Genomic DNA, 14,728 nt, shown 5'->3' on the forward strand with positions numbered 1-14,728 from the left:
TATAGTATTTATTTTGATATAGTGTTGTTTTGAATTATATTTATTTTATTATAGTGTTGTAATTAGGGTATTATATTTATTTTATTATAGTGTTGTATTATATTTATTTTAATATAGTGTTGTATTTTATTATAATTAGTGTATAGTATTTTTGACTTATTCTGATATAGGAGAAACAGTAGTATTGTATTATTACTGCCATGTGACGTAACCATGACGATGATGTGTCAGAGTGTTCCGGCGGTCCAGACGCGCTGATGGTCCTGCTAGCAGTGGTTGGCAGCATCCTGCTGGTGGGCGTGATCTTGCTGGCCGCCTGGAAGATGGTCATCACAGTGCACGACCGCCGGGAGTTTGCGCGCTTCCAGAGCGCTCGCTCCCGTGCACGCTACGAGGTGGTAAGTGTGCGGCAAAAAGGACCCCTATCTGAGAGGCGGCCGTGTCTGACGCCTGCGCTTCGTGTCCCGCAGGCCTCCAACCCACTGTACAAGCAACCCGCCTCGGCCGCCTTCGTGGAACTGGACTTTGACCCCTACGCCAAGTCCTACAACGGGGCGGTCCACTGACGCACGTTTTGATGGGCGGGCTGGACACGCCCCCTCTATTACAAGAATGCGCGCGCTAACTGGCAGGGCCTCTGAGTGGAGCTAAGCTGGCACGTTAGCGGTGTTGATTTTGACACAAACTTCCTCCTATTGTGCCTTTTCCCGGAAATGACTTTCTTCCGCTTCCTGATTGGCGACACAAAGCTCACTGGAAATACTCCCAGTCCAAGAAGTACCGTGAGTATGTTGGAAGTAGGAGTGACTCTGCACTTTTTTATCTCCCACTTTTACTCAAAACATCAAACTGCTCAGCTTTCACAAAGAAAGTATACAAAGTACAACAGTAAACTTTCATTTGAGGTACATTTTACTGGCTGAAGTACAATATTAATAATTCAACATTCATCTTAACTTATCTTTAGTCGCAACAGAAACTGTACTAAGCAGGAAGCTAAACATAGAATCTCTTCAGTGCTATCGCTAGCTAGCGAGGACTATGACGCCCTCACGCTTGGCTACACACTTCAGTTTTTTACCTCTCATTTCTATTCGTTTTCACTACAGCAAGGAATGAAAAACATAAAACCGCTCAGTTTTTTATCTGGAATAAAAAGTACAAGAGCTACAATCCAAATACAACAGTAAAAGTATATCGTGTTTGCTAGCTAGCTAGGACTATGTTGTCCTCGCGCTTTGTTACACTCTTCAGTTTTTGATGTCTCACTTCCATTAATTTTCACCACAGCAAGGAATAAAAAACATAAAACCTCAGTTTTTGATCTGGTATAAGTTTTACAAATGAAGTAAAAAAGATAAAATAAAATTAAAAAAAGTACAATAGCCACAGTGCAAATACAACAGTAAACTTCTATCTGTAGTACATTTTACTGGTTTAAGTACAATTTTAATAACTCAACATTCATCTTAACCTATCTTTCATCACATATTTCAAAAGAAATGTTTCCAAGCAAGAAACTAACCATAGCGTTTCTTTAGCATTAGCGAGCGAGCTGGCTAAAACTCCTGCTGTATCACATCTTAACCTGTCAGCACAAACCTAGGAAATTACTACAGCTTTAACACTTTGAGTCGTGAAAAAAATTACAAAAATAAAGTATGTGCATTCAAATTGTTCGGATAGCAATATGATGTTGGAAGTTGCGTAATCATGTGGAGTGAAAATTGAGATGAAAATGGCAGCTTCAAAATTTAATAATGAACTATGTAGATGGATGAAATTTCTTTTAAATTTAAAGTGGGCTTGTCTTTAATTTCAGGTTGTTGTCAATACTTTGGCGAACCGAAAAATGGAGAAATGTTAAAACTACATTTTGGGGGGAAAAAACTTGACTCACACTTCCTGTCCCTCGCCTAAATGTGCACTGATTGGGAACGAAAATTGCGGTACAAAAACATGTTTGGTTGCACCTTCATTAAATATTGTGAAAACAACAAATGCTAAGCTAACATATTAGAAAAGCTCATTAATAATTTGTTATTTTTACAAAATGCTGAAGAACAATAAAAAGGACTTTGGGCTGAAAATGGCCCCCAGGTTGCAGTTTGGAGACACCTACAATTGTTTTTAAGATGGTAATGCACATGACAGGATGACGTTTAGAGTGTGTGTGTGTTGTATTAGTGTCACATGTAAATACACCATGCACACTTTGTATGATAACACATGTTTGTGTCGTGCTACACAACAACACAATAAATGAGCTTGTTTGAGGTGACCTTACAATGTGTGTGTTTTACCTTTTTGGATGTTTTACACCTCTGTGGATTTATTATGGGAATAATTGAATAGCTGAGAAAGAAAATACTTGAAATATAAAAAAACCTATATCAGCAGTTTATTAGCTTTGCAATGATCACACAACACAAAAACACAAAGGCTACCAAGTCCTATTAAAAACATTCTCTCCGAAAATATTACTAAATATCAGAAATATGGAACTATTCTACCTCAAATTATGACTAAATATCAGAAATATGGAACTATTCAACTTCAAAACATTACTAAATATCAGAAATAAAGTATTGTACCTCAAAACTTTACTAAATATCAGAAATATGGAACTATTGTTCCTCAAAACATTACTAAATATCAAAAATATGAAACTATTCTTCAAAACATTACTAAATATCAAAAATATGAAACCATTCTTCAAAACATTACTAAATATCAGAAATATGAAACTATTTTAACTCGAAACAGTACAAAATATCAGATATAAAACTATTCAACTTTCAAATATTGATAAATATCAGAAATGTGAAACTATTCTACCTCAAAATATTACTAAATATATGAAACTATTCTTCAAAATATCAGATTTTAGAAACACTATTGTATTTTAAATATCAGGAATATGATACTAATATGTAAAAACTATCAGAAATGTGAAACAATTGTACCTCAATTTCATCATTTGCAAATATTATCAAGTATTATATCACAATTTAAGTACTTATCAGAAATATAAATCATCGATAAATCAATGTTTATATACCCCTAAATCACAAGTGTCTCAAAGGTCTGCACAAGCCACAGCGACATCCTCTGTACAGAGCATGCAAAAGGGCAAGGAAAAACTCACAACCCAATGGGACGTCAATGTGAATGACTATGAGAAACTTTGGAGAGGACCGCAGATTTGGGTAATGATCTCAGCGTCGCTAGTGGACAAAATGGAATGTTAATTTTAGCGATATTAAGGAGATGAAAGAAGGCCGTTTTAGTAACACTCTTAATTTGTTACTCAAACGAGAGAGTTGGATCGAAGATAATACCTAGATTCTTTACCGAGTCGCCTTGTGTAATTTGGTTGTCAAATGTTAAGGTGGTATTATTAAATAGGTGTCGGTGTCTAGCAGGACCAATAATCAGCATTTCCGTTTTCTTGGCGTTGACTTGCAAAAAGTTAGCGGACAGCCATTGTTTAACTTCTTTAAGACACGCCTCCAGCTCCTGAAATATAAAACTATTTTCTCAACACATTACTAAATATTTGACATATGGAATTATTGTACCTCAAAACATGACTAAATATCAGAAATATGGAGCTATTCTTCGTCAAATTATTACTAAATATCAGAAATATGAGACCATTCTACCTCAAAACATTTCTAAATAGCAACTATTATATCAAAATTTAACTACATATCAGAAATATGAAACTATTCTTCTTCAAACATTACTTAATATCAGAAATATAAAACTATTTTACTTTAAAATATTGCTAAATATCAGAAATATGGAACTATTGTTAAGTTAAAGTACCAATTATTGTCACACACACACACTAGGTGTGGTGAAATGATCCTCTGCATTAGACCCATCACCCTTGATCACCCACTGGGAGGTGAGGGGAGCAGTGAGCAGCCGCACCCTTGAATCATTTTTGGTGATATAACCCCCAATTCCAACCCTTGATGTTGAGTGCCAAGCATGGAGGTGCCAAGCATGGAGGTAATGGTTCCCATTTTTATAGTCTTTGGTATGACTCAGCCGGGGTTTTAACTCAGGGCGGACACTCTAGCCACAACGCCACTGTACCTCAAAACATTACTAAATACCACAAATACAGAGCTATACTTCCTCAACTAATTACTAAATAACATAAATATGGAGCTATTCTACCTCAAAATATTACTAAATATCAGAAATATGGAACTATTGTAACTCAAAACATTACTGAATATCAGAAATATGAAACCATTCTACATTACGTCATGCTTTCTTTTTAAACGTTCCTCTGCTGCCATCTAGTGGACAGAAGGTCTGTACAATCCCACAGTTAAAGTTAAAGTACCAATGATTGTCACACACACACTAGGTGTGGCGAAATTTGTCCTCTGCATTTGACCCATCCCCTTGTTCACCTCGTGGGAAGTGAGGAGAGCAGTGAGCAGCAGCGGTGCCGCGCCCAGGAATCATTTGTGGTGATTTTACCCCCCATTCCAACCCTTATGCTGGGTGCCAAGCAGGGAGGTAATGGGTTCCATTTTTATAGTCTTTGGTATGACTCGTTTTACAGTTGATGTCCAATAGTTACTTGTTGTACCTATTTACTTTACAAATATATTCATGCTGAATCTTGATTGACACCCAAAAAGGAGTAACAGCACATACATATGCAATATCATGCACTACAGCAGCGCTACACTACTTCTGGTACTACAGCTGTAAAGTAAATATTTGACAAAGTTTGTTGTTCCGCATTTGAATCCATATATATATATATATATATATATATATATATATATATATATATATATATATGTGTGTGTATATGTGTGTGTGTATATATATATATATAGATATATACACATATATATGTATATATACATATATATGAATTAAAGTGTGTGTGTGTGTGTATGTATATATATATATATATATATATATATATATATATATATATATATATATATATATATATATATATATATACATATGTATGTATGTCTTGATTGGATTATCCAGAGAGTAGTGCTCGATACCGTGGTAGAGTGCAATTTGTATGTGTTGGAAAAATCACAAGACTACTTCATCTCTACAGAACTGTTTCATGAGGGGTTCCCTCAATCGTCAGGAGATTTGAGGGACGATTGAGGAAACCCCTCATGAAACAGTTCTGTAGAGATGAAATAGTCTTGTGATTTTTCCCACACACACACACACACACACACACACACATACATATATATATATATATATATATATATATATATATATAATATATATATATATATATATATATATATATATATATATATATATATATATATATATATAAAAGAAATAGTTGGATTTCAGTGAATTCTAGCTATGAATATACTCCTCCCTGTCTCCTTTACCACCGCTATTACGGAAGTGAGCGCATGTAAACAGGAAGAGCACCGTCCAATCAGGTTTATCGGAATATCTGTCACGTGACGCTCACCAGCCAACCAGATGGTTCATAGCTGCTGAGTGCAAAGTGGATGTAAACGGAAAAAACGTGATTGTTAGTTACATTTGTTCACACCTAATTGTTTTTTTAAATCGATTATTTTTTATTATTATTCATTAAAGTAGTTTAAAGGTTTTATTTAGCAGAGTAGCATCAACGTCAATGAAACGTTACACCCTGTAGAGGGAGGGTGAGAGCAAGAAAATCTTCCAACAAGAATAAAGATTTATTTTAAATGTTTTTTAGGCTTTCTTTGGAACTCAAATATAAGCAAAAGTTAGAATGCAAAATGAAAATTATGTTTTTTTGTTTTTGTTTTACTTGATCAAATTGAACAGCTTGTTTAAATGCAACGCAGGAAACAAATTCGTAATCATAATCTGCTGAGGTTCACTTTGTCCGTGCTCCATTATTGACAGTCAACAGCCTGGAAGAATTACAAAGATCAAAGTGGAAACAAAAGTGCTATTATTATGTTGTTCCTTCAACCCCCAATGGTCTCCATGTGTTCCTGCTGGGAGCCGCAGCAACATTTATCACTCCTCGCTGTGAAGACGTAGTTTTTATACTCACTGTCAAAATGCCTCGCTTCTTCTTTGGCTTCTATCTGATGCCACAACAGAAAAGTACCGCCCAAGGCAAAGAGGAAAAGTGAACCAAATAGCAAAATGAAAACCAGAAGAAATAACAGAAAAAAGGCTCCGGTTGCTTAGTACAATATGGCAAAGTTGACAACAAACACTAAATATCAGTTTATATCGTATCAATTGCACAATAGCTGAGTTTTTTTAAATTAATACATGAAGAGGCTTGCCTCCAGGATACATGCGGCAATATTTCTTCTGCCAAGTATACAGAAGTTAACTTCTTTTTACATTTGTTTTACATCAACAAGACTTTCTCTTCCCCGACCGACCATTCAAGAGTTAGTCCTTTTATGTGGTTATTTAATACTAATAATGCATAGTATCATATTATGATATAGTCAAAGGTAATACCAATACAGTATAATATAATATAGCTTGATATGATATGTGTAAAATAGTGTAATATATCATATAATACAATAATGTATAATAGTGTAATATGATACAATATAACATAACGTAATATAATGTATTTTTACATAGTATTTTATACATATTTTATATATATACTACATGTTATTGTTATAATATAATATATTAGTATTATATCTTATGTAATATTACAGTATAATAATAAAGGGTACCACAAAAATGTCAATATTGCCTTTATTTTAACAAAACATCTTAGGGTACAGTAAACATATGTTTCTTATTGCAATTTAGTCCTTAAATAAAATAGTGAACATACAAGACTACTTGTCTTTTAGTAGTAAGTAAACAAACATAGGCTCCTTATTAGTCTGCTGACATATGCAGAAACATATTGTGTCATTTATCATTCTATTATTTTATCAACATTATGAGGGAAAAAGTGTAAAAAAATATTATTAATCCACTTGTTCGTTTACTGTTAATATCTGCTTATTTTGTGTTTTAACAAGTTCTATCTATACTTCTGTTAAAATGTAATTATCACCAATTCTTCTGTTGTTTGATACTTTACTTTAGTTTTGGATCATACCACAAATGTATGGTATCGATCTGATACCAAGTAGTTACAGGATCATACATTGGTCATATTCAAAGTCCTCATGTGTCCAGGGACGTATTTACTGACTTTATAAACATAATACAAATTTTAAAAAAAAGGGAGGAAGATTTTGTGACGATAAAAAAATATCAATGTAATCATAGTAGTATCGACTAGATACACTCTTGTACTTGGTATCATTACAGTGGATGTCAGGTGTCGATCCACCAATGGCCTTTGTTCACAGTCAGGCGCGCTAGCTTTTGTTAGCGGTGAGCTATTTAATTCTCCCAGTGATATTGATACTTGTAACAAACTTACTTTATTTGTCACCATGGAGGCGAGGATTAGTGATTTAGAAGTAGCTAATACACTGCAGACTGTTGCTGGACATTAGGTGTTAACCAGCTAGCCACCCCTAAAGCCCCTCTTCCTGAAGGTGTTTCAGTGTTATAACTTCATCTTTATCTTTAGTTTTTAGACCAAAATGCGTCCATTCTCTCTTTTCTGTCTACACACTGTGTCTGCTTGTGAGTACTCAGGGTGTGTGCGCCATGTGACGACAATGGAGGGGCGGGGTGATGGCGGACCGGTAACTTTTAGAGGCAGTATAGTACCGAATATGATTCATTAGTATTGCGGTACTATACTAGTACCGGCATACCGTACAACCGTACATGTTATATACAGTACACCATTCTATTGTACTATATATGTTATATTACTATTATATCATACATTGTATTAGTTCTTCCATACATCTTGTGATGCACCTGAACACATCTTCAGTGATGTTCCTGGGGTCGTGTGTTTTGGGTCTGTCAAACATCAAGCACCCAGGTGACCCACCCGCAAACAAAAAAAAGATATGCAAAAATGCGGTTTGTGTTCAGGTGACACTTGCTTGTCCTCCTCATGGTTAAATGGTAAATGGGTTGTACTTGTACAGCGCTTTTCTACCTTCAAGGTACTCAAAGCGCTTTGACACTACTTCCACATTCACCCATTCACACACACATTCACACACTGATGGAGGGAGCTGCCATGCAAGCGCTAACCAGCACCCATCAGGAGCAAGGGTGAAGTGTCTTGCTCAGGACACAACGGACGTGACGATGTTGGTACTAGGTGGGGATTGAACCAAGGACCCTCGGGTTGCGCACGGCCACTCTTCTATCTGCACCACGCCGTCCCTATTTGTATCCAGAGCCATCTTGAGGCTTTCTCAACTGCTTCGCTGATGTTCCTGTGGTGCCCAGGGGTCTGAGAGCTTTGTGGAGTGAGTGCCCCACAAATCCTCTGCTGCCAACCTCCATGGGCATACGCCTCGCCTTCCAGCCTAGTTCATGACAGCTGATGACCACGTGTTCATATTTGGTCTTGGGCCTCCCCTAAGCACTTCCCTTTGTTATTATCAATCATTAATCAATGTTTACTTATATAGCCCTAAATCACTAGTGTCGGTAGGCCCACATAAGGGCAAGGAAAACTCACACCCAGTGGGACGTCGGTGACAATGATGACTATGAGAACCTTGGAGAGGAGGAAAGCAATGGATGTCGAGCGGGTCTAACATGATACTGTGAAAGTTCAATCCATAATGGATCCAACACAGTCGCAAGAGTCCAGTCCAAAGCGGATCCAACACAGCAGCGAGAGTCCCGTTCACAGCGGAGCCAGCAGGAAAACATGCCAAGCGGAGGCGGATCAGCAGCGCAGAGATGTCCCCAGCCGATACACAGGCGAGCAGTACATGGCCACCGGATCGGACCGGACCCCCTCCACAAGGGAGAGTGGGACATAGGAGAAAAAGAAAAGAAACGGCAGATCAACTGGTCTAAAAAGGGAGTCTATTTAAAGGCTAGAGTATACAAATGAGTTTTAAGGTGAGACTTAAATGCTTCTACTGAGGTGGCATCTCAAACTTTTACTGGGAGGGCATTCCAGAGTACTGGAGCCCGAAATGAAAACGCTCTATAGCCCGCAGACTTTTTTTGGGCTTTGGGAATCACTAATAAGCCGGAGTCCTTTGAACGCAGATTTCTTGCCGGGGACATATGGTACAATACAATCGGCAAGATAGGATGGAGCTAGACCGTGTAGTATTTTATACGTAAGTAGTAAAACCTTAAAGTCACATCTTAAGTGCACAGGAAGCCAGTGCAGGTGAGCCAGTACAGGCGTAATGTGATCAAACTTTCTTGTTCTTGTCAAAAGTCTAGCAGCCGCATTTTGTACCAACTGTAATATTTTAATGCTAGACATGGGGAGACCCGAAAATAATACGTTACAGTAATCGAGACGAGACGTAACAAACGCATGGATAATGATCTCAGCGTCTTTAGTGGACAGAATGGAGCGAATTTTAGCGATATTGCGGAGATGATAGAAGGCCGTTTTAGTAACGCTTTTAATGTGTGACTCAAAGGAGAGAGTTGGGTCGAAGATAATACATCCATTGTTTAATTTCATTAAGACACGCCTCCAGCTGACTACAATCCGGCGTGTTGGTCAGCTTTAGGGGCATGTAGAGTTGGGTGTCATCAGCATAACAGTGAAAGCTAACACCGTATTTGCGTATGATGTCACCTAGCGGCAGCATGTAGATGCTGAAGAGTGCAGGGCCAAGGACCGAACCCTGGGGAACTCCACACGTTACCTTAACGTAGTCCGAGGTCACATTGTTATGGGAGACGCACTGCATCCTATCAGTAAGATAAGAGTTAAACCAAGACAGGGCTAAGTCTGACATACCAATTCGTGTTTTGATACGTTCCAATAAAATATTATGATCGACGGTATCGAAAGCAGCGCTAAGATCGAGAGCAGCAACATAGATGACGAATCAGAATCCATCGTTAGCAATAGATCATTAGTCATTTTTGCGAGGGCTGTCTCCGTGGAGTGATTTGCCCTGAAACCGGATTGAAAGGTTTCACATAGATTGTTAGACGCTAAGTGTTCATTTAACTGCTCCGCAACAATTTTTTCGAGGATTTTTGAAATAAAGGGAAGGTGAGACACCGGTCGGTAGTTTACCATGAGGTCAGGATCGAGGTTAGGTCTTTTAAGAAGAGGATGATTAAACGCTTTTTTGAATGCTAGGGGAACAGTGCCCGAGGAAAGTGATAAGTTTATAATATTTAGCACTGATGGACCTAATAATACAAAGAGCTCCTTGATCAGTTTCCCAGGAAGTGGGTCAAGTAAACATGTTGTTTGTTTTATTCCATTTACACGTTGTAACAATTCCGCTAATGTTATTTCCTCAAAACGAGAGAAACTATTTTGGAGGGCAGTATCCGCCGTATATACAATCGTGTCAGTGTTAATAGAACCCAGTTGTAGCTGGGACGCATTGTCTTTAATCTCCTTTCTAATGACTTCAATTTTCTTACTAAAGAATTGCATAAAGTCATCAGCTGAGTGGGTGGAGCTACTGGAAGGAGTCCCTTGTTGGGTTAGCGGTGCTACCGTACTAAACAAAAATTTAGGATCGTTTTTATTACGGTGGATGAGATTTGAGTAATATTTAGCTTTAGCTAAGGTAAGCATGCGTGCGCCATTTGCGTTCCAGCTTTCTACATGATAATTTCTGAGCTCTAGTTTCTTCTGTAAACCACGGAGTACGCTTTTTTGGAGCCTTTTTTAACTTTAGCGGTGCTATGTTATCAATGGTTTCGCGCAGGGCGTCGTTAAAGTTGTTAGTGAGGTTATCAATAGAGCCCACATACTTTGGGAATGGTGCCATTACCGAGGGCAGTAGGTCAGCAAGAGTTGTCGTTGTGGCCGTATTAATGTTGCGGCTGCTATAGCAGTTATTATTATTATTAGTTTGACGAACATGCGTCTGAACCTCGAATTTTATAAGGTAATGATCGGACAATACTTTAGTATACGGGAGTATCGTAACTTTGGAAACGGTGATACCCCTGACAAGCACTAGGTCTATCGTATTACCGTTGCGATGCGTGGGTTAATTTATTATTTGTGTGAGACCACAGCTTTCAATTATAGTCTGGAGCGCTACGCACGGTGGGTCCGATGGGGTATTCATATGGATATTAAAGTCCCCCATTATGATTATATTATTGGCGTGTGTCACTAGATCAGCAACAAACTCTGAGAATTCATTGATAAAGTCCGAATAGGGCCCTGGGGGGCGGTAGATAACAGCCAGGTGTAGAGGCAGCGGTGTGACAGACCTCATAGTAAGCACCTCAAACGATTTATATTTATTATTTATGTTAGGACTAAGTTTAAAGTTTTCGTTGTATATTAGTGCGACCCCCCCCCCCCCCCCACCCCTTTTTAAGAGGACTGGCAATATGCGCATGTGTAAAGTTAGGAGGACATGCCTCATTTAGCGCAAAAAAGTTGTTTGGTTTAAGCCAGGTTTCGCTGAGACCGATGACGTTAAGATTGTTGTCTCTAATGATATCATTAACTAACAACGTTTTGGGAGACAATGATCTTATGTTTAAAAAACCTATATTATAGGTAGTGGGCTGTTTTAGGGAATTTTTGATTTTTGTGTTTATTATGCCCAGTGCATTTAGTATAATTACGACCATATCTAGGAATTGATACGACGGGAATTTTCCGATTGTTTGTTTGTTGCTTTGATAAACTGCACGCATCATAGTTAGCCACCTCAGTAGAACACATGTCCAACTCTGAAACAATCAAAGCAGAAAAAACTTGTTCTAATTTAACTGACTCCTTACCCAGACCAGTAGTCTCGCATCTTCCATTTAAATCCGGCTTCAGGATGGAGGGAAGTGGTGTTCTGTGGGGATTAGCCTTCTGCTTTGTTTTTAGCCCCGCTCGGCATCCGCGTTTCCGATCACACCGCTGGCGTCTGCTCCGTAGACGGCCCCCGCTGATACTATACTCCCCTGCTTCACAGGCCGCTGGATGTAGCCGCCGAAGTATTCCCGTGCTAGTTAGTAGGTCTAGCAAGCACGCGTCTATCAGTCCAAAACGGCCCAATATGTCCACATCCAGAAGTGTCTGGCGGTCGTACATGATCACAGAGTGACCACGATGTGAGCCAGCCATAAAGTTTGTAGAATTGTCCGGTATTTCTGCCAAATGTTCCATATTTAGCAAGAGCTCCTCGATGTCGCAGCCCTTCCGGGTGCCGCCATCTTGGAATATTATTATTATGATGTTCTTGGTGCTTTCTGACACCAGTAGGACATCTGGTGCAGACAATGATCCGGGGGAACCGCATTTCTCCCTTCTGCTTTAACAAAGGTGGGATTGCATGCTCGGCTCATGCCTTAGCTGATGGCTAAGGCATCAGAACTTGGTTGTGCCGCCAGATGTACAGGCACTGGTCCAGCACTTTTGGGCAGGAGCTAAGAACGTGTTCCAGAGTTCTTCTTGCTGAACACAGTTGGCGGTTTGGGGTCTCTGCCTTCGCCAAGGTGAATAGGTTCGCTGGGCTCGGCAGGAAGTCATAGACTGCCTGGATCAGGAAGCTGGTACGGTGTGGTTCAGCCAGCCACAACTCCGACCAGGTGACTTTGCGGTCCATGGCTGCCTCACACCACCCTCTCTGCTAGTCCTTCCTTCTTCCACTGCTGTACTGACCTCCTACTGTCCCTGCCTCTGCTTCTCCTTAACCTTGCTCTGTATGTTCCGAGGCGGTGTTGGGATCATACCCAAGTCTGCTCTGCCATGTGCCAATGCAACCACCGAACCTCTGTGGCGGAGTTGTTCCTCTGCATCCTGCACAGCAGCCTGGGCACTCGACTTCCTTCCGGTTTTCACCGCAACCCCTGCCAGGGCCACCTTTGGGTCCCTCGAGTCTCTGTACAGCAGCATCTTTCAGGTCCGGGTTACCTTGAAATTCTCTTCCAGGGACTTCAAGGGCAACCAAAAACTTTGTAGTGTTCCCATATGGGGCAATGTTACTGAGGTTTCTGGGTGACCCCAACCATCTCCTGGGACAGGCGCTGACTTTCCTCTCCAGGGTCTCCACAGTGGCGATAGGAACTTCGTAGACAAGTCGCGGCCAGAGTATTTTTGGTAATGTCCACACTTTGAGCTTACCTGGGAGGCCAGATCTGTCCAGGGATCTCAGCCAGCTGTCCAGTTCCTGACAGATTGACTGTACAGATGAAGAGTACTAAAGGCTGCTGTCAAAGACCTTGCCTTGACTCTTCACAGGCTTCTCTGACTGATGATATCGTTGAACCGGAACCTATCCGCGACCTTGCCCTTCTTTACCACTCGCGATCTGGACTTTGCTGGTTTGAATCCCGTCCGAGCCCACCGTATGAGTCTTTGCAGCCCTTAGAGGATCCACCTGCATTCTAACTTTGTGGTGACAGTCAGGTCACCCATAAAAGCCCTGATCGGGGGCTGGCGGGTCCCTGATTGGGTCCTTGGGCCTCTGCACTTTAATTCCACAATCATGCTGATTGCCAAGGCGAACAGGGTTACAGAGATGGTGCAGCTTCCAACCTATGCCAGTCTGACTCTCACCCTGAACTAATAATCCAGGATCAGATCTGCGGCATGGTGTGGCGCACACGGTTTAGTCATGGTGGTCTGGACCAGCTTGTGTGGGATGGATCCATATGCTAGGTTCAACCCCAGAACTGTGAGGTCTCTCTTCTTCTCTCAGGCTTCCCTGATGAGCTGGGTCACCACTCCCGCTTGCTGCTTGCTGGATCCATATGTTAGGTTCAAGCCCAGCACTGTGAGGTCTCCCTCGTTCTCTCAGGCTTCCCTGATGAGCTGGGTCACCACTCCCGCTTGCTGCTACGCTGAAGAAGATTTTTCCTTCCACGCTCAGTAGGGAGATGATCCTGAATATAAATAATCCAAATGGTTTTAAACTACATCAGTTTTACACTTTGTTGTATTACATTATTTTACATTATATTGTATACTATACTACATCATTATATTATGTGGTATATTAGTATTATATCATATGTAATATTTGTATTATATTATATAATTTATTGTATTAAATTATACTATACTATGTCAGTATTAACCTATACTTTATTACATTATTTTACACTGTATTATATACTATTCTACATTATATTATCATGTGGTGTATTAGTATTATATCACAGGTCATATTAGTATTATATTATATCATTTATTGTATTAAATTATATTATACTATGTCAGTATAAACCTATACTGTATTGCATTATTATAAACTATATCATACTATACTACATTATTATATTATGTAGTATATTCATATAATATTATATGTAATATTAGTATTATATGATTTATTGTATTGAATTATACACCCTGGACAATACTATACTACATTATTATATTATGTGGTATATTAGTATTATATCATATTTAATATTATGTTTATATTATATCATATACATATATATATTGTATAAAATTATTTTGGACGAAGTGGCTGGGGAGACGGAAGTCTGGGCTTCTGGACGGATAGTATTACACTGTATCATATACTTTACTACATTATATTGTACTATATTATGTTATGTGGTGTATTAGTAATATATCATATGTATAATTACATTACATTATAATACACTAGATTATATACTGTATGACATTATATTGTATGATATAATATGTATGTAG

At 39.1% G+C, this 14,728-nt stretch overlaps 1 protein-coding gene across 1 annotated transcript in view; it reads left to right on the forward strand.

Annotated features, from left to right (window-relative positions):
* The window catches only part of LOC133538116 (integrin beta-5-like), an 82,604-nt gene extending 80,315 nt beyond the window's left edge, over nucleotides 1-2,289 (forward strand). Inside the window, exons 15-16 of the mRNA XM_061879441.1 lie at nucleotides 232-398; nucleotides 471-2,289. Coding sequence (XP_061735425.1) covers nucleotides 232-398; nucleotides 471-566 — 263 coding nt within the window. The 3' untranslated portion in view covers nucleotides 567-2,289. The remainder of the gene's footprint in view (nucleotides 1-231; nucleotides 399-470) is intronic.
* The last annotated feature ends 12,439 nt before the right edge of the window (nucleotides 2,290-14,728 follow it).

The sequence above is a fragment of the Nerophis ophidion genome, linkage group LG19 (assembly GCF_033978795.1).
Source record: "Nerophis ophidion isolate RoL-2023_Sa linkage group LG19, RoL_Noph_v1.0, whole genome shotgun sequence".
Lineage (NCBI taxonomy): Eukaryota > Metazoa > Chordata > Actinopteri > Syngnathiformes > Syngnathidae > Nerophis > Nerophis ophidion.